General features: G+C 42.6%; 4 protein-coding genes across 6 annotated transcripts in view; 3 read left to right on the top strand and 1 right to left on the bottom strand.

The window, feature by feature from the left end:
• Positions 1-652: 652 nt before the first annotated feature.
• Positions 653-10,559, top strand: parp1 (poly (ADP-ribose) polymerase 1). 2 transcript variants are annotated; one of them, XM_019873796.1, is made up of 23 exons: positions 653-915; positions 2,018-2,183; positions 2,263-2,381; positions 2,661-2,875; positions 3,707-3,797; positions 3,884-4,000; positions 4,081-4,257; positions 5,037-5,199; positions 5,278-5,418; positions 5,492-5,743; positions 6,023-6,088; positions 6,183-6,315; positions 6,655-6,850; positions 6,927-7,055; positions 7,151-7,234; positions 7,439-7,561; positions 7,647-7,775; positions 7,871-7,969; positions 8,560-8,712; positions 8,822-8,949; positions 9,033-9,094; positions 9,757-9,871; positions 9,959-10,559. In XM_019873796.1, exons 1-23 carry the CDS (start codon positions 793-795, stop codon positions 10,038-10,040), a joined length of 3,063 nt encoding a protein of 1,020 aa, XP_019729355.1. In that variant the 5' UTR covers positions 653-792; the 3' UTR covers positions 10,041-10,559. The 2 variants fall into 2 exon arrangements, with proteins under 2 accessions (XP_019729355.1, XP_019729354.1); XM_019873795.1 differs by having other exon boundaries at positions 5,037-5,418.
• Positions 10,560-11,310: 751 nt separating this feature from the next.
• Positions 11,311-19,467, top strand: lin9 (lin-9 DREAM MuvB core complex component). The gene is made up of 15 exons (XM_019873719.1): positions 11,311-11,404; positions 12,096-12,128; positions 14,447-14,538; positions 14,625-14,729; positions 14,823-14,953; positions 15,089-15,214; positions 15,328-15,485; positions 15,624-15,757; positions 15,901-16,029; positions 16,112-16,216; positions 17,184-17,264; positions 17,355-17,480; positions 17,642-17,824; positions 17,920-18,017; positions 18,955-19,467. The coding sequence occupies exons 1-15, from the start codon at positions 11,374-11,376 to the stop codon at positions 19,058-19,060; spliced, it is 1,638 nt and encodes a 545-aa protein (XP_019729278.1). The 5' UTR covers positions 11,311-11,373; the 3' UTR covers positions 19,061-19,467.
• A 156-nt stretch (positions 19,468-19,623) lies between these two features.
• Positions 19,624-22,826, bottom strand: mixl1 (Mix paired-like homeobox). Its single transcript, XM_019873730.1, has 4 exons — positions 22,262-22,826; positions 20,808-21,028; positions 20,543-20,663; positions 19,624-20,369 (listed from the first exon to the last, which is right to left on the bottom strand). Exons 1-4 carry the CDS (start codon positions 22,347-22,349, stop codon positions 19,852-19,854), a joined length of 948 nt encoding a protein of 315 aa, XP_019729289.1. The 5' UTR covers positions 22,350-22,826; the 3' UTR covers positions 19,624-19,851.
• A 2,329-nt stretch (positions 22,827-25,155) lies between these two features.
• acbd3 (acyl-Coenzyme A binding domain containing 3) overlaps positions 25,156-27,308 on the top strand; it is an 8,053-nt gene continuing 5,900 nt past the window's right edge. Inside the window, exon 1 of one of the 2 annotated variants that reach the window (XM_019873718.1) lies at positions 25,156-25,913. In XM_019873718.1, coding sequence (XP_019729277.1) covers positions 25,619-25,913 — 295 coding nt within the window. In that variant the 5' untranslated portion in view covers positions 25,156-25,618. The remainder of the gene's footprint in view (positions 25,914-27,308) is intronic. The other variant, XM_019873717.1, reaches the window with a different exon arrangement.

Raw genomic sequence — 27,308 nt, 5'->3', positions numbered from 1 at the left:
AACCTGATGTGCTTGAGAAAAAACTTGGGCTGCATCGGAATCAGTGCAATAAAATAATCTGGTGAAGTTTACTTGCATGTCATTAGAAAAACAAATTGTAAACATTTGACCAGTGTCATTCAAATAATTGTTAGTCGGAGCCCCAATGTGTTTTTATTGTTATTTGTATAATTTGGATTTATGTATGCATATTTACATATGCTTTTTTATATTTTGAAAGCGTATCATTCTGGAACTGTATCTGGAACTGAACCCACTAGTGTTATGCTAATAAAGTCGATACAATGATTACATTTATTTCGTTTGTTTCTGTAGTGCAAACGTGCAAGCGCTGCAGTAGTTTCTGTTTGTGATGCTTCCCAGACTGATAAAAACTAATTGCGCACATTACTCCTGCAGGTTCTGAACGATTACTCTCAAGTCGATTAGTGTTGTCTGCAGCTTTCATCGTCTATTCTATCAAGATGGCTCATATAAGCGAACTTAATCTTGAACTAGTCGAAATATTTATGTTGCGTAACTTACCATAACACTAGCTACGAATTCGAGAAAATACTTGACAAAACGTTCCGTTTCACAGTGCAAATACAGAACAGCACATTGGCGTTTCTTCTGGGTGTTAGCAAAGCGAGCGCGAATGAGCCCTCCTGTTTTCGCCATACCCTCTCTGAGCAGGCCACCACGCGGGCTTTGCCGCTCTGATTGTGATTGTTGTCTGTCGGAGAATAAACTTTTTTTGGTGTTTTTTTTGCTCTTCTTTTGCCCCCTTTTCCCAAACAACACAAAGCGAAAATGGCTGACTCTCAAGAGGACAAGCTCTATAAGGCCGAGTACGCCAAGAGCGGCCGTGCATCGTGTAAGGGGTGCAAGGAAAACATCGCCAAAGACTCGCTCCGAATGGCCATCATGGTGCAGGTTAGCACCGTCCTCTGCGCTTTTCTTTGATGAAAGATACTCGAGCTATGTGGCTAACGTCAAGTAAAAAATAGTTGTAAATAAATAGACAACAACGCGAGGCGTTATATTTGAATAAAGCTCGCATTTTCTCACCTTACGTCCCGTTAAAAGAGTTTAAATGTATAACTGCGGCATGATGTACGGTACGCGGAAGCCGTTGTTAGCTTTTCAAGGCTGGCATCGTTTGCTATGATGGATGCTTCATGTTGGCTCATGTGCATGTTTTTAAAAGCAAACACATATATTAAAACGATCGACAGTGCAATTCTGTACCAAAATAACTGAGTAAGTTATTCGAATTCACTTGCGGATTCACAGTATCGATACTGCGTCATATATCGCGAATCATGTCGATTTGCACTGGTGTCGAACTCAAGGCTCGGGGGCCAGATCTGGCCCGCCACATCACTTTATGTGGCCCGCGAAAGCAAATCAAAGATGGCAACTTTCATGATGCTTGCTAAAATATCTACCAAAATAAGAGTGATACTGTTAGCATGATCTTGTTACCATAATGGCACAACGCTGCAACTGCAGTTAAAATACATATCATGAATCGTTCAATCAGCAGAGCTGGCACTTTTCCCCCTGCCTCCTCTACGCTAGGGTTTCTTCTGTGTCATTTGTACCACTGGTGGTGACTCCAATATTTACAATAAATACGATGTTGTAATGTGCCATAATGATGAACCTTGGTTGCGTGAATGCCTGTATTTCACACCAACAACAAACAGTGTGTGAGTGATGTAGATGAAGAAGAGCGGAACTAAAGTTGTGAGGAAAAACATTTTTTTTTAAATAATTGGCTGATTGAAATTCTGATTAGCTAGTAAAGAGTCACCAACCACACTGGCTGGTGTTAAAAAAAGGTAATTTAGAACCCTGAATATTACTAAAAATAACATTTAACACGGCCCATGATGCTTTTTTAAAATGACACACTGGTGATTTTGTAATGTGTCGTATCTGCTATCACAGAATAAATCATGACATTATCCAATGCAAAGTGTGATTACTGATGATATTTATGGGGTTTCTTTGCTTCTTTTCCGTGTGTCAGTCACCAATGTTCGATGGGAAGGTCCCACACTGGCATCACTTCTCCTGCTTCTGGCAACGAGCGGCAGTCCAGTCCCCCTCTGACATCGATGGCTTCTCCGCCCTTCGCTGGGAAGACCAGGACAAAGTCAAGAAGGCCATCGAAAGCGGCGGAGCTACTGGAGGAGGCCAGTCCCTATTCCATGGCCACAGAAATTCCGCACTCGATCAAGCGGTCGCTCATTCATCGGTGTTTTCTCCTTTTAGGAAAAGGCGGAAAGAAAGGCGGCGGTGCGCAAGGGGAGAAAACGCTCAGCGGCTTTGCGGTGGAATACGCCAAATCCAACCGCAGCACTTGCAAAGGCTGCGAGATGAAAATAGAAAAGGTTGTTGTCATGCGTTTTGTCATGTACTTCGCCCACTTTTGACTCTTGCAGTGTGTTTCCACTTTATTCCATTTTTTTAGTAATCAACTTCTAGGTGGCAAAAACTCCCAAGTGCACCACTATTTTCACAACCCCGTACATTAACATAGCAAATCAAGGCTGAGTCAATCCTTTGGCGCTCGCTGTCCATTTTGTAAGATCGCTAACAAAGCGGTGCATCATAACTCCGATGATCTCCCCCCTGTAGCGGCGCATTCAATTTTCTGGCTTAACCCGCAGGATCAGATCCGCGTGTCGAAGAAGACGGTGGACCCGGAGAAGCCTCAGCTGGGCCTGATCGACCGTTGGTACCACACGGCCTGCTTTGTGGGCTGCAGGGAGGAGCTGGATTTCAAGCCAGAGTACAGCGGCGCCCAGCTGAAGGGTTTCAACGCGCTGAGGGCCGAAGACAAGGAGGAGCTCAAGAAGAGGCTCCCGCCAATCAAAGCAGAAGGGTGAGACCAGCGACACGTGCATTATTACAGTGTAGGGCCAGACTGATAGTTCTGGTACGAAATCCAAATTATTGATTCAGTGGCCGATTTAAAAAAAAAAAAAAAAAAAAAAAAAAAAAAAGGACTAAAATATCTTTTTGGGTCCCAGAACGTTTACAACAACTGCAGCATTCTACAAATGATGATTTTAGCAAAAATATTTTAAAGTGGGGAATAAATAATAATAACAAAAATACATTCAACAAAATCATAATAAAACATAAAAAACATTTGTAATATGGACATTCAATCCAGGAATTGTTTTAAGATGGGAAAATACACACATTAAAGTATGAAAAAAAACCTTGAATATTCAAAATGGACAAAGATTTTTTTAAATAAGCTCTTAAATTGACTCGTTTTTTTTCTCTTACAAATATATGCAAGAATGATGTAATATCAGTAAGATTTACAATCGACGATCATTTTAAAATCAATAAAATATATTTATAAAATATATCTATAAAAATTAGTTAACATAAAACTGGAAAATATTGAATAATTATAATGCTATTTTTTTATAATGTTATTTTTATCAACCTTGGGTTTTTTTTATATTATGGAAAGTACAACTAGAACCACTTGCAGTATTTGCGATAATAAATGTTATAATTTATATGACCAAATACAAATTTAATAATAAGTAATCGGCCACCATTTGTAGACTTTGGTCAAATGTAAGCAGAACACTGTTTTTAATGACATTTTTATTAGATTAGTGTTGCCTTTGGAATCTGAATAAATTCAGAATTTGAATCCAAATTATCGGGTTCAAGCTCCCTTCCCTTTCAGAAAGCGCAAAAACGAAGAGGTGGACGGAGTCTCCAAGAAACAGAAGAAGGAGGAAGAAGCGGAGAAGAAAAAATTGGAAGAGCAGTTGAAGGTAACACTGACTTCCTTTTGATGCGCATGACAGCCATCGTATTTCCCCTCCCACCCCCATCTGAGTACGTTCGTGTGCCCTGTCAGGACCAAAGCCAGCTCATATGGGGCATTAAAGACAAGCTGAGGAAGCATTGCTCCGTCAACGACATGAAGGAGCTGCTCATTGCGAACGACCAGGAGGTTCCATCCGGGGAGTCCAACGTGAGCGCATTTTAACAAATCTAATTGCGGGGAGGGATTTTTAGTGAAGCTTTTGGTCGAACCCCGACTGTAATTGACAGGTGGTGGACTACTTGGGCGACGGAATGGCTTTCGGCGCGCTGGAACCGTGCAAGGAATGCTTTGGCCAGTTGGTGTTCAAGGGCGACGCTTATTACTGCACCGGGAACATCTCAGCCTGGACAAAGTGTGTGTTCAAAACCACGAAACCCGCACGGAGAGACTGGGTCACCCCTAAGGTATGGCTACTGGGGCTAGTCGACGACTTTACTGCAAGCCTCAATGATTGTCCAGATAACTCGGATTTATAGATGAACTAAAATCCACGCTTGATCTGTCCAATAAACTAATATATCTCATTTTTTCTTTGAAGGCCGCACACAAAATATATATATATTATATATATATATATATATTCTCAATATATTTTTGAGTGTAAATTTCACAAAAATGAAGTTGTAGTCTTGCAAGCACAAAAAAGGTGAACATCTAATCGGACGTCAAATTTGTTGTTTATCACCAAATGTTAAATTCATTCCACTTTATTTTTTATTTTTTTATTTTACATGATTAGCATTGCAAATCTGATGGGCATTAAGTTGAAACAGTACAAGTACAGTGGTACCTCCACCTATGAACGTGTCTTCATACAAATTTTGGGGGCGCTTGGAACGGATTATGGCATTTACATGGAAAATGCATCTCTGCTTACAAAATTTTCAAGTTAAGAAATTTCTTCCAGAACCAATTAATTTCATAAGTAGAGGTACCACTGTAAAACAAAAGAAGATGTAATTTAGGGGAAACAAAGGTCATAAACACAACTGCCAGTCATTTTTTTCCAAGTCAAGCATGCAATAAAAATTCAAACCTTATTTGAATAAAGATAAATATTACAAGCAAAGCCTTATGAGAAAAGAATGGTGGCTTTCGCATGAGCTTCCGATGCTGTTGTGCGAGTGTGAATGCCTCCTCCTCATACGTAACAACCACATGACCGTGTCATCTCCCGTTTTAGGAATTTCATGAGGTTCCCTTCCTGAAGAAGTTCAAGTTTAAGCGTCAGGATAGAATTTACCCGAAGGAGGCGCCCGCTCCAAGCCAGCTCGCCGTCAAAGCTGAGCCTCTGGCCAGCGCCTCCGGCGCCCCCGCTAAGCCGCTACCAGAGGGCGGACCCCCTGGTGAGTGGCGAGTCCAAACATCCAGTTCAGGAACTTCAGTGATCTTAACCGTTCGTGTTTGGAATGTTTGTACTACAGACAAACCTCTCACTAGCATGAAGGTGTTGACTGTTGGCAAACTGGCCAAAAATAAAGACGACATCAAGGCGGCCGTGGAGGAGCTGGGGGGAAAGATCTGCACCGCGGCCAACAAGGCCTCGCTCTGCATCAGCACCAAGAGTGAGAAACCCCCGCGACACACTCGCAGCAACTCCCATTTTGTTGAACGAATGAGTGATGTAACACTTCGCAGAGGAGGTGGAGAAGATGGGCAAGAAAATGGAGGAAGCCAAGGAGGCGGGCGTACGCGTGGTCTCCGAGGACTTCCTCACCGACATCAAGTCGTCGGGCAAAGCCCTCCAGGAGCTCGTCTCCCTGCACGCCATCTCCCCGTGGGGGGCTGAGGTCAAAGTGGAGGCCCCCCCGTCGGCGCCCGCCCCGGCGCCCTCCAAGTCGGGCGCGATGGCTGCTTCCAAGAGCACTGGCAGAGTGAAGGAGGAAGAAGGTAAAACGCTCATTAGAGACGTGGTACGGACCACATCGCCGTTTGGGGGCCACGGTTTAGTACATTTTCAATGTTTTTCTTTCTCAATTGGAACATTCTTCCCAAGAGCACAACGACGATGTGGTTCGGTCTGTACAATGTTGTCATCATATCGACTCTGCTGTGACATTTGAAGGCCATTTTCACACTTTTATCATCATCAGTTTGGACACAGAATGATCAATGGTGATTACATCATAACCTACCTAACGAGTTATTTAAACATGGTCTCTATTCCAGGTAAGAGCAAAGCCAAGAAGATGAAGCTGACGGTCAAAGGAGGCGCTGCTGTCGATCCAGACTCAGGTAGCCTGAAAAGACCACATCACCGCCATTGTTTTCCTTCTTCCTCTTCTTGGAACTTGAAGGTGAATTGATGAATATTTATGAATTGATTCAGGTCTGGAGAACAGCGCTCACGTTTTGGAGCAAAACGGTAAAATGTACAGCGCCACACTGGGCTTGGTGGACATCATGCGGGGAACCAACTCCTACTACAAACTGCAGCTGCTGGAGGACGACGTACAGAAAAGGTTACCGAACATGCGTTCACGGTCATGCGAATGCGAGCCGGCGTTGCTCAGGGGAATTTTGAAAGGGTATATCAACACATAGACAGGCCAATATAACAATATGCATTTATCTTTTTTGAAAACTGCTAATATTTCTGCACATTATTGAGTCACCTACAGTACCTAATTGAAACGCTTCGTTTGTGGGTCTGTGTTATAGTGCCGCCCAGTGGACAAGTTGCGCACAACAGAAGGCGCCACAATGATTGAATCATGACGCACCAACTGTTTCATTCTTGACATTTTATTTCATTTCATTATGAATGCATCTTTCCCATGCTGATTTTACCTTCTGCGCAGGTACTGGGTGTTCCGTTCGTGGGGTCGAGTGGGCACCACCATCGGGGGCAACAAGCTGGACAAAATCGGCGATAAGAACTCGGCGCTCAACAACTTCCTGTCGGTGTACAAGGAAAAGACTGGAAACGAATGGGGCGCCTCCAACTTCACCAAGTACCCCAACAAGTTCTACCCGCTGGAGATCGACTATGGACAGGTTGGCCCCAACACAGACACACACAGCCACACTCGTGCATTCCCCTGTTGGAATTTACAGTCTTATCGAATTGCAGGACGAAGAAGCCGTAAAGAGGCTGACGGCCACGGCGGGGACCAAGTCCAAGCTGGCCAAACCTGTCCAGGATCTGATCAAACAGATCTTTGACGTGGAGAGCATGAAGAAGGCCATGGTGGAGTTTGAGGTAGGCTTTGCACTTTGAACTTTGAGGTATGCTCAAAGTGATGCACGGGTAGAGGCACATCTCCAAGGTACTGTTTTTCCCGTCCCTGTTTTCAGATTGACCTCCAGAAGATGCCGCTGGGAAAGCTGAGCAAGAGGCAAATTCAGAGCGCTTATGCTCTTCTCACGGAAGTGCAGCAGGTCAGTTGAGGAAAAAAAAAAATAATCCAGATTTTTGTTCCCGCAGAATTGCTACAAGTGGTGGTATGTTCTACATATTACAAGCCCAAAAAAATAGAAGATTCAGTATTATTTAAAAAAAAATAGGTAACACACAATATAGAGTGCTGTTTTCCTTATTAAGAAAACACATTGCAAAAATTGCTACGTGCTTCCTTGATTTAGGCGGTGTCCGACTGTGTGCCCGATTCGCACATTTTGGATCTGTCGAATCGCTTCTACACGCTGATACCACACGACTTTGGCATGAAGAAACCTCCGCTGCTCAGAAACCTGGACTACATTCAGGTATGCGCGTGTGACACCCCCCAAGATCTGCACTGACACAGCACCGGCACAGGAATTGAAATGTTCATCGATGTCCACCTGCCAGGCTAAAGTTCAGATGCTGGACAACCTGTTGGACATTGAAGTGGCTTACAGTTTGCTGAGAGGAGGAGCGCAGGACAACGAGAGGGACCCCATCGATATCAACTATGAGAAACTTAAGACCAAGATTGAGGTCGGGATGCTTTACCCACTTTTTTTTTTCCTTTAATTAGAATGTTACACTTTTCAAAATGTTTATTTATTTTTGGGGTGGTTTATGTTTCTCAGGTTGTGGACAAGGCCACGCAGGAGGCTGACGTCATTCTGGAATATGTGAAGAACACGCACGCCGCCACGCACAACACGTATACACTGGAAGTACAAGAGGTAAGTCGCCCTCAGGCGGAAATGCCAATTATGTAACATTGCACAGTGTTGGAAAATTATGAGAGGAAAAAAAAAAGTTGTGACATTCCAATTTTACCCACATCAAGTTGTACTATTGCGATACTAAGCTGTAATTTTACTGGGGAAAAAAAGTCAATTCATGTCGAATAATGTCATAATAGATACAAATTAAAAATTAAAATGTCATAATTTTACAAGAAAACATCACCAAATGACATGAATAAATGTCATGTTGTACAGCATTCAAAATGTTCAGCTCATTCAATTTCAAAAATTTTGAAAACAAAAAAATTCAACAATTTCCCAAATAAAGTGTCTACAAAAAAAAAAAAACAAAAATCCTCATTCATTCCTAAATGACACATGGAACAAAACAGCTTCATATTCTTCCCGTACCAAACTCTGAATATTCAGTTCACCTTTGGAATGACATTCAACGTGCCAAAAATTTTCATTTACCCAAAAATCAAGTTTTCTACAGAAATTGCAAATGTCTCGTTTTACGAGGAAAAATGTCCTCATTTTATAAGACCAAATCTTGTCTCAAAGTGAAATGACTGTGGTTTTAGATCTTCAAAATCAACCGCGAGGGAGAACGCCAGCGCTTCCAACCCTTTGAGGAGCTGCACAATCGGCAGCTGCTGTGGCACGGCTCCCGGACCACCAACTACGCCGGCATCCTCTCTCAGGGTCTTCGCATCGCCCCTCCGGAGGCCCCAGTGGTGAGTGTTTATTTTATTTTTTTTTCCGTCTCCCTGGTCATCAATCAGTCCACATCTTCTTCTTGAGAAGCATCATTTCAAATCAAGTTGCGCTTTATTGTGTCTGTAGACTGGTTACATGTTCGGCAAAGGCGTGTACTTTGCCGACATGGTGTCCAAGAGCGCCAACTACTGTCACACCTCGCAGTCGGACCCCGTTGGCCTTCTGCTGCTCGCAGAAGTAGCCCTCGGGAATATGTGAGTGATTACTTGGACCTCTGCCACAAATGAAAGTAAAGGGATGATATTAACTGTGTTCATCTATCTTTTCTTTATTCCAGGCATGAACTGAAAAAGGCTTCCCACATCACAAAACTGCCAAAGGGCAAACACAGTGTAAAAGGTGCGGTGCTCACAAAGTAGTTTATTTGCAATGCTCAAATATTTTTATGTATTTATTGTTTTTAGTAAAGTTTTATTATTATTTTAAAAACACATATATATATATATATATATATAAATTATTATTTTTAGATTTAAAATTTAATTTTTATATGTGTATGTTTATATTTATTTTCATATTTTGTTGTTATTATATTATATTATATTATTATTATATTAGTTATCTTTAGTAACACAAAGTATGAAAAAAATATATTTATTTTCATATTTTGTTGTTATTATATTATATTATATTATTATTATATTAGTTATCTTTAACACAAAGTATGAAAAAAAATGTTTTACATGAGAATAAAGTTGAAAGTAATGAGAGAAAAAAAGCAATTTTACAAAGATTAAATCCTAATTATGCAACTTTTACATTTTGGGTAGTTGCAATATTACAAGAAAAAGGTTCTATGACAATGTTTTCAATTTAGGACATGTGTTATGTTTGAGGAAAAATCTGGAAATTAAATTCTTAAGAAAATAATGTTGTTTTTTTTTTTAAATTTTACTTTCTTGTAAATCGCAAGAAAAAAAAGTTGCCTTTTTATGAATGATGAGCAAAAAGTTTGGGATTTTACAAGAATTGTTTCTTGCTTATTTCGTCTTACCTTGCAGGTTTGGGCCGAACCGCTCCGGAATCGAGCGCCACCACCACTTTAGATGGCGTCCAAGTGCCTCTGGGAAAAGGAGCCAACACCAACATTGACGACGCAAGTCTCCTGTACAACGAGTATCCTTTCGGTCGATGCAACGCATGCTGGCCTTTTGGTCTCATCATTATTATTACCCCGTCCGTCTTCCTTAACCGTCGCCACAGATACATCGTGTACGACGTAGCCCAAATCAATCTCAAGTATCTCCTGAAGATCAAGTTCAACTACCAAACATCCTTGTGGTGAGCGGCGCAAACGGGAGCGCCATCTCGTCCAGGGGCCTCGCTGTGATTCCGAAATTCTTTTGTCACTTTATGCTACTTCGTCGGCAGGTTTGCTAGCTCACTTTGTCTCCCGTTAGTACGTGGAAAGCCCAGTTAAATGTGGGTTTGTGTTATTTCTTGTCGAAAAGAGAACTAGAATGCTAGGTTTCAGGAAGGAGTGGGAAACAGGTGAGAGCATATCAGATAGCCTACCACGCAATTGACAAAAACAAATAAATCACCCTAAAAATAAAAAATAAAAAACTCAAAACACTGTACCCGTAAATGGTCATCAGATATAATAATCCACATTGAAATGACAAATGGTTCCCTTCCCCTGGTTTCAGTGGGATTTGTGACTGACATCTACTGGCCTGGTTTCATTTTAAAATACTGCACGGAACCCCCTTAGACATGTATATATTAGCATATTTTTGATTGTTTTTCTCTCTTCGTGCATTTCTCTAGCAAAACAAATACAATAAAATGCTCTTTCCAAACAGCAATATCCTGTGTTCCATATGTCATTGACAGTTAGATCCATAAATATTGGGAGATGTACACAATTCTCACCTTTTTGGCTCTAAACTAGTGATGAGCCAAAAATGTGCCGAGGCTTGTGATGAATAATGGGAGGGGCGTTTCCACAAAGCGCGTGTCAAGGCGCGCGCCATTTGGGCAAAATGCAGAAATGATGACGCATGGTGCCTCGCTGGCCAGCTGGAGGACAGACCCATGGGCCACTGCGTATGTGGGTCTATTTAGTTGAACACATTTTGTTGTATGAGCAGCTATAGGTGGATAAACAGGTTAATTGTGCCCCCATCTGCCATCTAGTGGAGGTGTTTAATTATTCCTGTCTGGTAGTATACGTCGCTCGCATAGAGGAACAAAGATGTGTTACAAAAAAACATTTTTGACTCAATTTAGTGTAATTGGATCATCATGATTATCTTTCATGGCAAAGAGGTTGGTCATCACTTAACCAGGGTGACTTGTTGCTGGCTCCATATGACCACGCACTTCCTGACCAGATGTAAGACAAAAATGCTAATTTAAATATGTGAGGTACTATGTACTCCATATCATTCCAAATCCACAAAAATTATGAGGCCTACTCATGTAGTGTCGGGCAGTATAAGACCCTGTGTAAGCGCAACTAAGCCATGTCTGCCACCTAGTGGTGAATCGTGACATTACAATTCAAAACCACAGTCTAAGTAGGGAAGTCGGCCTCGGCTTGAGGCAGCGTCCCGACTCCCAACCCAGAATGCATTTTGACAACCTCTTTGAAAAAGCGGCGCGGCTCATGCAAGATGGCGGAGATGGACCAGCTGCTGGACGAGAGTGAGTAAAAACAACGTCCATTTCTACCCACTTTCGCTTCGTTACTACCCCCCCCGCAACACACCAGGGTGACCGCCTCCTCTATTTAATTTCAAGTCTTTAAAAAAAAAAAATTCTTTCCCACAAAGTTCGAGACATCACCGGTCTCTTACCCAGGGGTCGATCAGGCTAACCCTGATTAGCACGAGAGGCTAACGAAGGCTAACCGGGGAGTTTGTCAAGTTTCCTGCACTTGCACTGAGTAAACAAATAACGTTAGCTTAGCTGCTAGTTAGCACCCGCTAATAACAAAAGGAGCCTCCCGGGAGTGGGAACAAAACACTCACGCATAGTAAGGTTAGCTCACTGTGCTACTCGTGCTCGGATCAAGTTTTATGTTTTATTGTCTCCGTCTCATTAAATTTGATACATCAATTTTATGGGCGTTCACGTATCAGCCAGCAATTTGAATCGGCGTATTCTGTCCACACACCGGAGGAAGATCTCGGTTGTCCACCCAGCTGTCGCCGTAACGTTACCCGTTTTTGACAGCTCGATCCTCGGCGTAGGCCTCGCTGGAGGCGAGCCGAGCCGTACTGTTTAAATAGCAGCTGTTTGCAAGCATTGTATTGTTTCAAGATAATATATATAGATGTCATTGCAAAATGCACTCGAGGTACAGTGTGTATAATTCTCCTCATTTCTTGGTTAGGCTCCTCGGCAGAAGCACTTGTCAGTCTAAAAGGTATGTGGCTTATTTTCTGTTTACAATCTTATTGATACAATATGGAAATAACGTGTAATTAGTCTGCTGGAATATTTACTGTTTACAAGCCAACATTCTGAAGATTTGGTCCAGATTTAAGTTAAACACCTCTAAATAATTAATCGATTGTCAAAATAGCTGTCAATTTGTTAAGTAATTAGTTTTCGACTGTTCAATTAACTTTGATTCCAACTCCAGCTATAAAATGTTTACAATTGTGTATTTTAATCATTATCTAATTGCATAATTGGATGAAAGCACGTATTATTAAACAGCAATACTGAACCACACAAAAAACAAAACATCTCTGAAAAACAGATCAAAGATATTTTTTGTTTTAAATGGGCTGTCACTCATACAACGCTTTTCTACCTCGGCGCTTCACACTGTTACTTCATTCACCTACTGGGGTGACTCAGCACCAGGAGCAAGTGGGCGGTCAACCACTCCTTAGTGCATTTAGTAAAAAAATAAAATAAAATATTGATTTCATTTATGTATACAATTAAAAAATTGTAATTGGCACTCATGGCCCTGGACTCCCAGACTTGCAGAATTACTTGTTTTCAATAGTGTTTTTTTTTTCCTATTTTGGTAATTTTCCTCTTTATTTCCGGAATAAACCCCCAAGTGACGCCAAATATGAATTATCAGCGCTTTTGGGAGGATGTAAAAAATAAAAAACAATCCCACACAACACATTACAGTGCCTTTTTAATTGATTAAAAAAAAAATTTAAATAAAGCATTCACGTAGTTTAAACTTCTACTAGTTTTAACAAATAATACCATTTGAATATTTGAAGTCCAATTATCCATATATAGTCGTAAAAAAAGCTTTTTAAAAAAAGTAGGGAAGTCGGCCTCGGCTTGAGGCAGCGTCCCGACTCCCAACCCAGAATGCATTTTGACAACCTCTTTGAAAAAGCGGCGCGGCTCATGCAAGATGGCGGAGATGGACCAGCTGCTGGACGAGAGTGAGTAAAAACAACGTCCATTTCTACCCACTTTCGCTTCGTTACTACCCCCCCCGCAACACACCAGGGAGACCACTCTTAAAAAAAAAAAATTCTTTCCCACAAAGTTCGAGACATCACCGGTCTCTTACCCAGGGGTCGATCAGGCTAACCCTGATTAGCACGAGAGGCTAACGAAGGCTAACCGGGGAGTTTGTCAAGTTTCCTGCACTTGCACTGAGTAAACAAATAACGTTAGCTTAGCTGCTAGTTAGCACCCGCTAATAACAAAAGGAGCCTCCCGGGAGTGGGAACAAAACACTCACGCATAGTAAGGTTAGCTCACTGTGCTACTCGTGCTCGCATCAAGTTTTATGTTTTATTGTCTCCGTGTCATTAAATTTGATACATTAATTTTATGGGCGTTCACGTATCAGCCAGCAATTTGAATCGGCGTATTCTGTCCACACACCGGAGGAAGGTCTCGGTTGTCCACCCAGCTGTCGCCGTAACGTTACCCGTGTTTGACAGCTCGATCCTCGGCGTAGGCCTCGCTGGGGGCGAGCCGAGCCGTACTGTTTAAATAGCAGCTGTTTGCAAGCATTGTATTGTTTCAAGATAATATATATATGTGTCATTGCAAAATGCACTCGAGGTACAGTGTGTATAATTCTCCTCATTTCTTGGTTAGGCTCCTCTAATTGCATAATTGGATGAAAGCACGTATTATTAAACAGCAATACTAAACCACTCAAAAAAAACAAACAAGAGCTCTGAAAAACATATCAAAGATAGTTTTTGTTTTAAATGGGCTGTCACTCATACAACGCTTTTCTACCTCGGCGCTTCACACTGTTACTTCATTCACCTACTGGAGTGACTCAGCACCAGGAGCAAGTGGGCGGTCAGAATTTTGCTCATGGACACTTTGTCGTGGTTGCAATGGCAGGGGATCGAACCACCAACCTTTGGGTTGGGAAACGACCACTCTACCACTGAGCCATGCTGCCCCAAAAATGTTCAAATTGTCTCATTTTTACTCTATGCTCAACAATGTGTGCTGCACAATATTACTCAAGATGAGTTATTTCAATTCACGGATTTTCACTTTCAGCAAAACCATTTAAAATAATTGTGAACCATTGTTGAGCCACCACCGCAGAATTGTGAGACGTTTATTTGTGGAAGCAATCGATTAACTCATTTCGATACTGTCTGCAACAAATCATTTTGGAAATGACCAATTAAGAGTTTTATTCTTGACCTGCTTGAAAAGAACCACGGAAAGCCCTGCTAATCAATTCTGAATGACTTGCTCATTCTTCAAATGTCCTCGTCACAGAAGGAAGTTTGTCCAACACTCTGAATGAAAAGAATGCCTTCCCAAGAGCTCACAACACCAGGGGACGCCAGTCCACCCTCACCATGGAAACGGCAAGACATTTGGGTTGCTATTATAAAAAATATGACGCAAAATATGCCGCAATCCTCACTGTAAACCTCCCCGTTTGCCTTCACAGCCCACCCGGGGCTCCAAGAGGAGTCGGTACGAGGATGATTATGCACCGCAGCGTCCCCCGTCCAGATCACCGCGAAGGAGCCAGAGGGTCAGCACCACACCACAGGTTTGGAATAAGAACACCACACATGCTCCATGCTTCAAATTGTTCATACAAACCTCATCTGTAATGGTCAACCATTGCTTTTTTTTTTTGCAGAAGTTTTCCAGTGTGGTGACCCCTGACAAGAAGTCATCGCAGAGAATAGGATTGCGATTAAGAAACCTCCTCAAGCTGCCCAAAGCTCACAAGTGGTGCATCTACGAATGGTTCTATTCCAATATCGACAGGTAAACTCATCAGTAACCCGCAAACAAAATGATCACGTTATTTTTGTTCTCATTCTAATTAGCATTCAAATGAAAAATGCATTTGTGATGCTGTACGGAATTTTTTTTTTGTCCCTTTCTAAATTTGCATTGCAGGCCTCTTTTTGAGGGCGACAATGAGTTCTGTCTGTGTCTGAAGGAATCTTTCCCCACCTTGAAAACCAGGAAGTTGACGCGAGTGGAATGGGGGACCATCCGGAGACTGATGGGGAAACCCAGACGGTACATCAGTCACCACCCCGCCCCTGACATTGTCGCTCCTCTAAGCCTCTGATCTAGCAACACATTTCCACCTTGTCTTTGGAGCCAAGAATTGTTTGCTACTATTTGCCCAGGTGCTCGTCGGCGTTCTTTGCCGAGGAGCGGACGGCGCTGCGGCAGAAAAGACAGAAGATGCGCTTACTGCAGCACAGAAAACTATCGGACGTGTCTAACTGCAAAGACCTTCCTGATGAAATTCCGCTTCCTCTCATCATTGGAACCAAAGTCACTGGTAACAAACAGTTGCCGTTTTGGGTGCGGTTGAAAATGCAAACGTTTAGCGGCACGTGCCGTCTCATCTACACCGCAGGCCCCCCACACTCACACGTATTCTTTATCCTCTGCAAAAAAACGGCGAATGTGTCAATAGCTCGACTGCGAGGCCAACACGACGGCTTGTTCACGGGGCAGATCGACGCAGTGGACACTAGCGCGGCCACTTACCGCGTCACCTTTGACCGCAATGGCCTGGGAACACACAACGTGCCTGACTACGAAGTTCTGGTACGTCACGCGTGCTCATTGTGACAGTTCCCGCGCCAACTCTGCTCCTCTGCCCCTCTGCTAGGTACAACAACCGCTTTTTAAGCAGCTCGTCATTACTTAAATGTTTTTTTTTTTTGTTTGTTTGACGGTCCGCCTCGCAGAGCAACGAGCCCAACGAGACGATGCCCATTTCAGCCTTCGCCCAGAAGCACCGGACGACGCGCTACATGCAGAACCTAATGACTCCACCTCGAGGTCCCTACCCGTCCGCCACCACTCCCGTCCTCATGGTATTACCGCACATCGTAGTGATGAAATGATAATTTGAACTCGCCGTCGGGAAAAAAAAATTGTCTTTTCTCCCTCTCCCAGGACCACCATGACCCACTCATCAACCAGTCACCATGGAGGACCAGTCTGCCCGCTGCAGACGGAGACACCCTCGGAGGGTTTCCTGTCAAGTTCCTGGTCCAAGTGGTACACACGCATTTTTCACTCGTGTATAAAAACACACACAGACATTGAATATATTTATTTAATATACCGTATTTTCCGCACGATAGGGCGCACCAAAAAGTCTTCCATTTCTTAAAAGCTCACCGCGCACCTTAAAATCCGGCGCGCCTTGTGTATGGGCATTACGGTAATATGTCGACCCCAAAATGGCTCCTTGGTGGAGACATGCTTACAATGTTATAACTTGCTGCCGGTTCAGTGAACTGTGTCGCTGCTTTATTAAATACGTTTTTGTTGCAGCTCTGAAAAAAGGAGATCTGTGGTGGTGTTTTTTTTTTTTTTAAAAACGCACACTTTATTAATGGTTTTCACAGTCTCAACAAATACAGGTACGTCTTTGTCCGTCTCCGTGCCTTCTCTTTTTCCGTTGGACTTGTGAGGCGTTCATGACCGCCTCCGCAAAACGTAAATTAACGATTCCTTCAATGAAACTACAAAAATGAAAAATAATGCATCAAACCAGAAAATCAAGCGAGGAAATCACAAAATAAATTCTCTAGCCCCCCCTACTCAATTTATTTTGTGATTTCCTCATTTATGAATACACAACAAAGGAATAAATAACAAAAACTTCTGAGACAGTCCAGTTTCCAACATTTTAACTAACATCTGATCGTTCTGTTGGAGCTACGCTCATGGAAATGCCAAGCGGGGGCTATCGAATTTATTTTGTGATTTTCCCGACTTGATTTTCTGTTTTTATGCATTATTTTCAATTTTCGTAGTTTCATTGAAGTACTGTAATCATTAATTTACGTTTTTCGGAGGCGGTCATGAACGCCTCTCGAGTCGAAAGGAAGGTGTGTAGCTCCATCTAGTGGATGCTATATAAATATCCAAATTTGTCATCGTACATGTACCGTGATTTCGATTGACATCCTGGTCCTGCTTTCTTATCGCCTAACATATTTTCACGCTCCATTACCAGACAAGGTTGTCGAAGATCCTGATGATCAAGAAAGAGCACATCAAGCACTTGAAAGAAATGAACACCGAAGCGGAGAAGATGGTACAAACGCTCGCAGCCCTTCATCAAAAAACGCTTTCATCATAGCATGATTTGAAAAGGCGAGTCGATACTTCTGCGTTTGCGTTTCAGAAATCGTACGCCTTGCCCATTGAGCTGGACTTCCAGAAGCGCTACGCGTCCACTGTGCTCGAGCTGGAGCAGCTCAACAAGGATCTCAGCAAAGTCCTACATGAAGTGCAGCAGTTCTGTTGCGAGGTAAATTGTAGAGCCGAGATGCTTGAATGCGCACGTTAGCTTCCCGTCGCATCTTGGGTTGGCACTCAAGACCCGCAATAAGCCAAGTGCAGATGCATCGGTGTATTTTGGCAACCTAAACCCTTCAGTTCTTTTATGTCTGACTTTCACGTGGCATCCAGCTCTCTCCAGACCAGGGTGCGCTTCCCGCCGACCACCCGGCGGACCTGCGACGGCACTGCGAGGACGAGGCCCAGCAGATGGTGCACCTGAGCGACTCCTCCAAGGACGGCCAGCAGAGCGTGACCAACGGCAGCCTCACGCACCTCGTCTCGCGCCTCACGGCTCTGCTGCTGCAGATCAAGGTCGGCGTCTGTCTCCCGAAAACACTCGCGGTCACTTGCTGCAAGGCAGAATTAGTTTTCAGGTATCGTCAATGTGAATGTTGTTGTTTTTGCAGTGTCTGGCAGACGGCGGAGACCTGAATTCATTTGAGTTCAAATCTCTCACAGAGTCCCTCAATGACATCAAAGCATCCATCGATCCCTCTAACCTCAGGTAGCTTAGACCAGGGGGTGTCCAGGTCCGCTTCTCGAGAGCTACTATCCAGCCTGTTTTAGATGTCTCCCTCTTCCAACACGCCTGATTGTTATCAGGCTTCTCTGATGAGCTGATCATTTGAACCAGGCCTGTTTGTTGGAAGAGGGAGACGTCTAAAACAAGCTGGATCAGGACTCTTGAGGACCGGACTTGGGCACCACTAATTTAGATTCTCGCCTAAACACCCTTTGTGCACTCCAGTGATGTGCAACAAGGTTGATGAATGGAGCAGTGAATGGAGAGAGGCAATCTTCAATTTTGTAAAATCTTTGTAATTCCTGTCAAGTCCCATGGAAAGAGACCAAATATGAAAATCTTTCCATCCGTCCGTTTTCTGATCCGCCTTATCCTCGCAAGGATCGCGGGGCATGCTGGAGCCTATCCTAGCCGTCTTCGGGCGGTAGGCGGGAGACACCCTGAACTGGTTGCCAACCCAATCGCAGGGCACACAGAGATGAACATACATCCGCGCTCAAACTCACACCTAGGGACAATTTGAAGTGTTCAATCAGCCTGCCATGCATGTCTTTGGAATGTGGGAGGAAACCGGAGTACCCGGAGAAAACCCACACAGGCCCGGGGAGAACATGCAAACTCCACACAGGAAGGCCGGAGCCGGGATCGGAGGCCATGACCTCTGCACTGTGAGGTCGACGCACTAACCACTGGACCACCGGGTCGCGTCTAAAATATCACCCCCCCCCAAAAAAAAAAAAGACTTCACGATAGCGGAACCAACAAAACAGTGGTATGTTTTAATTGAGACTCTTCAGGGCAGATGCACGTCACTTATTGAACTTTGGAAAGTTGCTCTTCAATGAAAAAGTCTTAACCCCCGTGAGTCAAGACAGTCCGTTGTCATTACCAAGCTTGTTCTGTGTTGTTGTGCTTGCAGTTGCTTCCAGAACAACGTCGAGATCCACGTGGCGCACATCCAGAGCGGCCTGAGTCAGCTCGGCAACCTGCACGTATTTTCGGCCAACAACACCAACGCGGTGTGAGCAGGGTTACACATGTACACCGCTAGTAACCCTCGCGAAAGGACACCTCGAATCTTCCTTTTATCACCCTCCGGTTTTATCTTACGGAAGGAAACACTCAAATGTATCTCCACGTTGTTCGCTGGCTCCTCGTGCCAAAAGTTGATTCTTAGAATTGTTATGTATTTATTTATTTCAGAAAAAAAGGTGTTTTGCCCGTTTTGGCTTTGTTCCGAGCGCAGGCTAACGAATGTTTTATGAAATTGTAGATATTTGTACAATATCTGTGAAATTATTCCTACTGTTGGCTTTTTGTAATTTTTCTGTGCACTCAAAAGAGACTTTGATATTTTTTTAAAAGGAGAATTCTTCAGCAGGGAGTTTAAAAACGCCTTTTACCCCTGGGGAATCAAAAAAAAAAAAACAAAACAACAAAAAAAAAACCCACCTCATCGTTGCATTTCTGCATTTGTCACACTGTCATACCGAATGTTCAATATACGAAAACGCCCTGTATATACTTGTTTGTCTTTTTTTATATTAAACACAACATTGCAAAGCTGTTTTTCAGCAAGAACGCTGGATTCAAGATGAAACCGTTTTATTACAATCTTACAATAAATAGAAGATATTTTATGCAAACAACAATATCGCAGAGTTGACAAATTTAGTTTTACTGGGTTATTCAACATCAAGCCAGCACGCGGTTGTGGCTTTTTGATTATCAACTCTTTGTTTTGGGGGTTGAGAGGGGCTATGTACAGTCTACATGAAGTTTATGGCAAGTAGTCATGAAAGACCATCACCGCATCTTAGATAAAACCACCAAATCCAACCATGGCCTCACTCTCCCAATCTGAGTCCGAATCGTAAAAGTCCGGCAAATCTGCGCCGTGGACTGGCGAGAATCCGTTGAACGCCTTCCCCGCCGCCCTCGCATGCGAGTACTGGAGCGGGCCGCCGGCGGCTTTGGGCGATGACCTGCTGAAGTTGTTCTGAATAGGGATGGGCGGGATCACCACCTTCATCTCGGGCCCGATGGTCTTGTTGGGCGGGAAGTTGTCGTACTCCACCAGAACCTTGGGATCGCCGTTCATGCCGTCCTTGGAGGGGTAGATCAGGACGTTACTGGCCGGGATGTCCACGTTGGCCTCGCGCCGTTGCAACTGCTCGGCCTTCTCTCGCCTCGCGTCTTTCTCGTAAAGACACGATGCCAGAAAATGGTCGCCGGGGGCTTTGGTCCTGTGGGGTTCCTCGATTGGGGTTCTGTAGGCGTCTTGTAGTCCAAAAGCATTCCTGTGAGCCTCCGTACTGTGGCCGTTGTCATAAACTGAAAGAATAAAAAAAACAAACCTGATGTACACAATAATTATCACAATCCCAGGTGAATATGATGCTCCTGTGGCCGTTGTCATAAACTGAAAGAATAAAAAAAGCCTGATGAACAGAATAATTATCACAATCCCAGGTGAATATGATGTTAGCTTTTCTGCGGGTGCTTACGTTTGTCTTGGTTCATCCTGTTGGGGAGCTGATGAAAGGATGGCAGTGGATTGGGAGCTTTTACGGGCACCGAGGAGCCCACTTGGCGACGGGATTTTGCTCTCCTGTTCTGGAACCACACCTGAAAGTGGAGGAAAAATCGAACACTTCAGAAATTTGAAGACAGGGGCTCTCTGTTCACGGCGCAGTTCTGTTCCACACGTGAAGTAAGAAACCGCAACTTGTGGCTAGCATGTTCAGTCACGTGTCTCATATTTGAACATACCTGTATTCGGGACTCGGGCAGACCGGTGAGCGCCTCAAGTCGCTCCCTCAGGTAGATATCCGGATACTTGGTGTCAGAGTACACCTTCTCCAGCACCTCGATCTGCTGCTGGGTGAAGTTGGTCCTCTTCCTGCGGTGGGTCAGTATGGCCACGCATTTGTCCACCCGCGGAACCGAGGCAGTCGTGGCCAAATAGTTGGTTACGTCACCACTTCGAAAATCTGAAGGGGACATTTAAGGTTGATGTAAGTGTGTTGTTGCGCTCGTAATTGTAAGAGAATATTATACACCGGTAAAATTGGAATTTCAAAAATAGTCATCAGAAATCACCTTTGCTGATTGAAAAGAATGGAAACGCATTCTATAAAAACATAGCGCGACTAAGAATGACATAGAATGTAATTAAGCTTTTTTTTTGTGTTGTTTTTACCCCCTTCAATTCAATGGACATTGTGCTGCTCCTTGTAGTCTGCCTGTCTCTACAAAGGTAGGCAGTGATTTGCTCACTCACAAACTATTGTATCGACTTTATTTTTCTGTTTTGTTCATATTAGGGGCCGTTATGGCTGTTGCTCATCATGACATGCGTTTTCATGGGTGCGCGCGCGTGTGTGTGTGAAACCGTACATGTTGCGGTCATGGGTTGACCGCAGGAATTTGGTTGCTTGAAAAGTAGATCTTCAGTCAAAAAAAAAGGTTCGGGACCCCTGATGTAGAGTATACGTACACGTGGAGGTGCTGAGTTCTCAAACTCCTCAGTAAGACGCTAGATTTGTTTCAGGGGAGGATAAAGAATATATACATGCTGTGAGTATGACATGATCAGTCGCCATGTGATGCTTAAAAGGGTTCCAACGCCATGGCAATGATGCCATTCGTCAGTCAGTCGACGACATTTTGCATTCTTACCATGAAGCGAAAGAGAACTGTTCGCCAAAGCTGAAGCTATGTGGTTGTTTAAAATACAGAAATGTACTTATGTGAAAACGTTTTCTGACATTAAGCGACGTTAAGCTTTTTTTTCTCTTTAGTGAACGATAGAAAAGGGCTTTTGCCGATAAAATTCATAAGTATGGTGGCGATTGCATGGATATTTTCAGAGGTCGAAGTGGGCATGAGTACAGCTGTTCGTGTGAATGTTGGTGACAATTCATAGTAGTTTTCTGACATTAAGTGACGTTTAGCTTTTTTTCCTCTTTAGTTCACAGGCACCATCAAGTGCTTGCATTTAAAATGTTGACTGGCAAGTCCAAAAAAAAAGTTCTCCAAATGATTGCACCACTGTAGTCATCCTTTTATGTTAATAAAAAAATGTACTTGGGAGGACGAAGATGAATACATTTTAGAAGGGAAAAACTCTTAAGTAGAATATCCCCCCCACCCCCCAAAAAAAAAAATTCTATCTTGCAACTACTAAACGAGTCCCGTGAAGCTTCTAAGGAGCGACACCTTACCAGGATTGCCCATCTGAAGACTTCCTTCGTGGTACAACTGCAAGTGGTTGAGGTCCCCGACGGGCAGGTTTCCGTGGATGGCCGACATCGCTTTCTCGCCGTCTTCACGTCCCAACCCGAAAAAAAGTGAGCTCGGAAGAGGCCCGCTCGGAGTTAAATGTCCCGGCGGATCAAAGGTGTGACGTGCAAAGTGTGAACTAGGCGGCCGTCGACGCTCGGCAGCCCCCGCTAAGCGCCAACTTCAGACGTCTGCGGCCCTCCGGAGGTGTGAAGCTCCGGAGGGCCGCCGCAAGTCTCTTCTTAAAAGGAAAAAAAAAAAAGAACTTTTAATAGCATGAGCGCGTTCAATACACATCGGCAGAGAAAACATTTATCCGCTTTGGCATGGGACGAGCCATTAATGGACCTGTCACCTTCAAAGACCGTCGGAAACTACCACTTTCCTCTCTCCCGACACAAGCTCCAAACTTCGGCTTCACCCAGTTTGCATTAGCGAGAAAGAGGAGAAAACCTACGAAAATAAAGTAGAATTGCAAGAATGGGGTCCACATTTTACAAATGAAGAAAAAAAATTACATATGCCTTTCAAAAATAAATGTTATAGTCATTAGACACTCATGTAAATAAGAAATGGAGGAGATTTAAGTCATGAATCGTCATGACCAGTTACTGTTAGTTTTATAAAAAACGTAATATCCTGCATAAAATCAGAGTTTTATAATATTCATTATACACCAATATCAACGATGCAGAATTTAACAAGAATATAGACATGATACACCGATGAAATTGTAATTTTACAAGACCAAAGTGATTAGACAAGTTGGAATCTTACGTCATTCTTCACCAAACAAGACCAAAGTGATTAGACAAGTTGGAATCTTACAAGTCATTCCTCACCAGTATTGCAATTTTACTCTAATCAAATTACATTGTGCCTCGATCAACTACTTTTACAATAAGTATGCACAATACAGTTCTGATTTTTGCAATACTTACAAGCCAATGAAATACAAATTAAACAATAACTTCGTTGTAACAAAATTTAAGGATGCACTATACATCGACCAAAATAGCTAAATTATTATACAGCAATAACATCCTAATCTTACAAGACTGCTATTATGCAGCAATACAATTGTGATGTTATGATAATAGTCCATCTGCAGCAATAAAATAAAAATTTTACAGGATCACTAATATTTACACACGAATAAAATCACAATGTCACAAGACTAACACAATTTGAAATGTTACGAGGGGAAAGTGAAAATATATCACAATGTGTGAAAGCAGAAAATGGATGTATTCATTCTTTTAAATCAACTGCGTCATCTAAAAAAAAGAAATAAAAGTACGATTAATATATTAATATCAAATGATTGTCAGACATTTGCTTGCATTTACGCAAAGATATATACTGTATCTGCTTATATGTTCTTACGTTTGCGTATAGTGTCCTTATTTATTTATTTACTATTAACGTGCTTTTTGACTTTTCTGTACCATACAAATGCACCCTGGAAATCAATAAAATAGTGTAGTTGCCATTATACTGCCCAAAACTATAATGGTCCCTCCCCCCTATTTTAAACCGATGCAAATGGATGCACACTTGTTCTAAAATGTCCAACACAGATGTGCTTGAATGATGCTGCAACTATTATTAATCTAGTTAACATTAATTTAAATGACTGGGATTTTCTGTGGCACTCTTTGCTTTGAACTTGGCTGCACATAGGAAGTGATTCACCCTCAGTGACAACAAAGTGTGTCACAATACACAAAGACAAGTTCCAAAGTGTTCCACGGTGCTTGACACCTGAATGGCCTCATTAAATCCTTGCAAGGATCATGTCCAGAGGTGAGGTGACACCAACTTCTTCCTGTCTACTTGACCCCCGCATCCCAAAAAACAAAACAAAAAAAACTTGAAATAGAATCATCATGTAAACTTAAGGCAAAATAATTCAAACACATATCAGGTTAAACATTAATGGATTTGAATTCATGTCTTCATCTATGTACACATTTATAATATCAAGCAATGAGATTGAATAGTTTGTCAAAAGAATAGTCAACACTTGTGTCTGTGGCAAAAAATAGTAATAATCAGTCTGTATGCATTGGAAAATGACACGAATACCAGTATATGCAGAAGTGAAGAGCAGCAGTAACAGTCAGAAATATTGTATTACATCAAATATACTACACGGGCATTAATAAATATTTACCGGTATCTTTAAGACAATACATGTATCAATACATTCTCTTGAAATCACCATTTGAGCGCAAACTGAACACTACAGCATGAAGCATGACGGATTGACAGGAATAGATATATACATGTTGCACTCCAACACTGCTGGTCTTAATACTGAGGTGCCATCGACCATCTAATGATCAAATATACAAAGACCGCTGGACTGTTAACATATCACTGCAGAATGGGGGATCATTTACCCGTCTGTCTGTTAAATGTATAATGGTCAGTTGAAGAAGACGAAACAAAAAGAAGAGTAGTGTGTCCTTATAGGTGTCAAACAGACGGTCAGTACATATCCCCAAAGTCTTTTTCCCTTGTTTGATGTTTGACAGCACAACCTCCTCAACTGCCTTTTAATCTGACTAAAATTCACTGAACACAAAATCAATCAGGCTAAAGTTTTTTAAAAATAGCTTCCCGGATGAATATGAAAATCATAGCAAGTGCAATATATTACAATAAAATAGGATACAGGATTAATAAATATGTGTGTGTACAATAAATTCTAACTGTAACACCAAGGATGAGCAAACATATTCTGATGCAAATGAGCATAATAGTGCACTTAAAAGGACAGCTCAATACACAGGTCACTGACTCCAGTGGATCAAGGCACTTAAGAAATGTTTCAAATAATATTCTCATCATAAACCATATCCTGCAAATATTGTAAAGTATTTGTTTACACTGGGTGAGGCAGTGAGAGGCCAATTGGTTATGTGAAAATCATAAAGGCTGAAGAAATTAGGCATACGGTCTTTCTTTCGATAACATCCAAAATGCCTTGAATACAGAACATAATAACCATATATACGACTCAAGAGTACCACACACACCCTTAGCTTTATTTGCAATGGATTTAAATTGCTCCTTTAACAAATGTTCAAAGTCTAAATTCTTAAATGAACTTCAAAAGTAGAATTTTAGTCAGGTATTTATTTCACAATGAACACAATGTTAATTTTTTAAAAACTCGATTTGGACTCTTCAAACAATTAATATACAGTATTTGCAAAATATAAGACCATTTCCCGGAAGTTCCGTCAGGCTAAACGGAAGTAGGTACGTGGCCGCTTCAGCTGACAGTCTGCATGATGGCCACCGAGGTTCACAGCGGCTACCTCGACAGCGCTCCTTCCAGCCGTCTCGAAGTCTCCGTTGACGGCCTCACGCTCAGCCCGGACTCGGAGGTCGAGCAGGGCCAGCCGGAGGAGCCGCCGCCACCGTCGCGACCGGACGCCGCCGCGGAGCCCGACGTCCAAACACCGGCCACCCTTGAGGCTAACAACGACGGCGGCGATGGGGAGTCTGACAAATCGTCCGCAGAGAACAAATGGGGCTTTCCTCTTCAAGAGCTGTACGGAATGGCCCTTAAGTTCTTCAAAGGTATATGCCAGGTGTTCATTTCGAATGCTTAAGCATGTTTAAAAGTCAGCATTTGTAGACTTCCGAATAAGCTGCGTGAAGCTAGCCGCGGCTAGGCTAACTGTCACCTCTCGCAGGCGACCACAGAGTGACGTTAGCACGTCGCTTGCACTTAGCCACGAAAAGGTAGAACAAGCACAGCGCTTCCGCCTATGTCACGATTTATTTATTTTTTGGTGTGTGTGGCTCTCCCATTCGATGATTGTCACTCGTAACACGCCCCACAAATTCAGCTGTTCAAATGAATCAATACAAGCCAAAGCTAAATCTAGCGGGTTAGGAAACTATTGCATTCGGTTTCAAGGATTAATATTAGGCAGTACAAGTGAACCAGATCCAGAATGTTGTACCCCTTCTTCAGTTTGTCAAGTTATTAAATGTTTTCCTTGGCTGATGATTGCTCCACTCTTTAGGAGTTTAAAAAGTAAAGCAAAATAGTTAAATAGGGCTAGGTTGCGAGTCTCAAACTCAAGGCCCGGGGCCCAGATCCGGCCCACCACATAATTTTATATGGCCCGTGAAAGCAAATCATGTATTTCAACTTCCATGATCCTTGCTAAAATCTGTATCGAAATGTCAAATTGACAAGAGTAATAAATAACGTTGAGATCTTGCGGTAATTTTGTCACCCTGTTTACCCTTACTTGAACAAACTACTGTGTATAGTTGACTTGAGTGATTTCAAAACTTCGTAAGTCACCAATTTGTTTAATAGAAGTGATGATACAATGAGACGATTAAACATTTATTTGGTTTCACTGTCATAACGGCCCTCCGAGGGAAGACTTAACTTGAAAGTGGGCCGTGACAAAAATGAGTTTGACACTCCTGGGGTAGGTATTTATTGAAGTGGATGATCCAGCCAGCCATCAGTAATTGAGATGCAATTTTGGTTTGGTGTGTGAGACAGATTGTACAATTCTACCCCACTTACAGAGTGTAAAAGCAAACCAAGATATGAGTTATTTGGGGCAAAGCGTTTGTTTTGTTAACAGAGATGAAAGTCCTCCGGATTTTCCCGGAATTCCGGGTTTTTCAAATTTTTATGAAAATCTGTCCGGAGAATTGAGGAAAATTTGCCGAAAATTAATCCGGATATTAGTTGACAACATTGAACGAAGACGCGTTTGAGTTTGTTGTTTTGCTTTCACGAGTGTAGCCGTGTTGAAACACTAACACTTGTAACAGTCAAGAGATTTTCGTCTCTTTATAAACACACTTGCTAAACCCCAGTGGAACGAACAAAAGACACCGTGGACAAGACAGTTGTCGTAAAAAATATATTTGGACAAAAAGGGAAACACACAGATTGGCAGAAAAACGTGTCCGTCCGACTTCGAGTGTTGTCTCGGCTAG

This window comes from Hippocampus comes, unplaced genomic scaffold, assembly GCF_001891065.2.
Source record: "Hippocampus comes isolate QL1 unplaced genomic scaffold, H_comes_QL1_v1.1 scaffold126, whole genome shotgun sequence".
Lineage (NCBI taxonomy): Eukaryota > Metazoa > Chordata > Actinopteri > Syngnathiformes > Syngnathidae > Hippocampus > Hippocampus comes.
Note: the sequence above shows the minus strand (reverse complement) of the source record. Positions and strands in the feature narration are given on the sequence as shown.

Bases quoted from the DNA above. Each gene is read 5' to 3' on its own strand.
- parp1 (XM_019873795.1), top strand. From the start codon at position 793: ATGGCTGACTCTCAAGAGGACAAGCTCTATAAGGCCGAGTACGCCAAG. The intron at 2,382-2,660 runs GTTGTTGTCATG...CTTAACCCGCAG, and splicing joins GCGAGATGAAAATAGAAAAG to GATCAGATCCGCGTGTCGAA. The intron at 4,258-5,036 runs GTATGGCTACTG...CTCCCGTTTTAG, and splicing joins GAGACTGGGTCACCCCTAAG to GAATTTCATGAGGTTCCCTT.
- lin9 (XM_019873719.1), top strand. From the start codon at position 11,374: ATGGCGGAGATGGACCAGCTGCTGGACGAGA. The intron at 15,486-15,623 runs GTAACAAACAGT...ATGTGTCAATAG, and splicing joins CATTGGAACCAAAGTCACTG to CTCGACTGCGAGGCCAACAC. The intron at 17,265-17,354 runs GTACAAACGCTC...TTTGCGTTTCAG, and splicing joins ACACCGAAGCGGAGAAGATG to AAATCGTACGCCTTGCCCAT.
- mixl1 (XM_019873730.1), bottom strand. From the start codon at position 22,349: ATGTCGGCCATCCACGGAAACCTGCCCGTCGGGGACCTCAACCACTTG. The intron at 21,029-22,261 runs GTAAGGTGTCGC...TGTCCCCTTCAG, and splicing joins TCTTCAGATGGGCAATCCTG to ATTTTCGAAGTGGTGACGTA. The intron at 20,370-20,542 runs GTAAGCACCCGC...TTATTCTTTCAG, and splicing joins CAGGATGAACCAAGACAAAC to TTTATGACAACGGCCACAGT.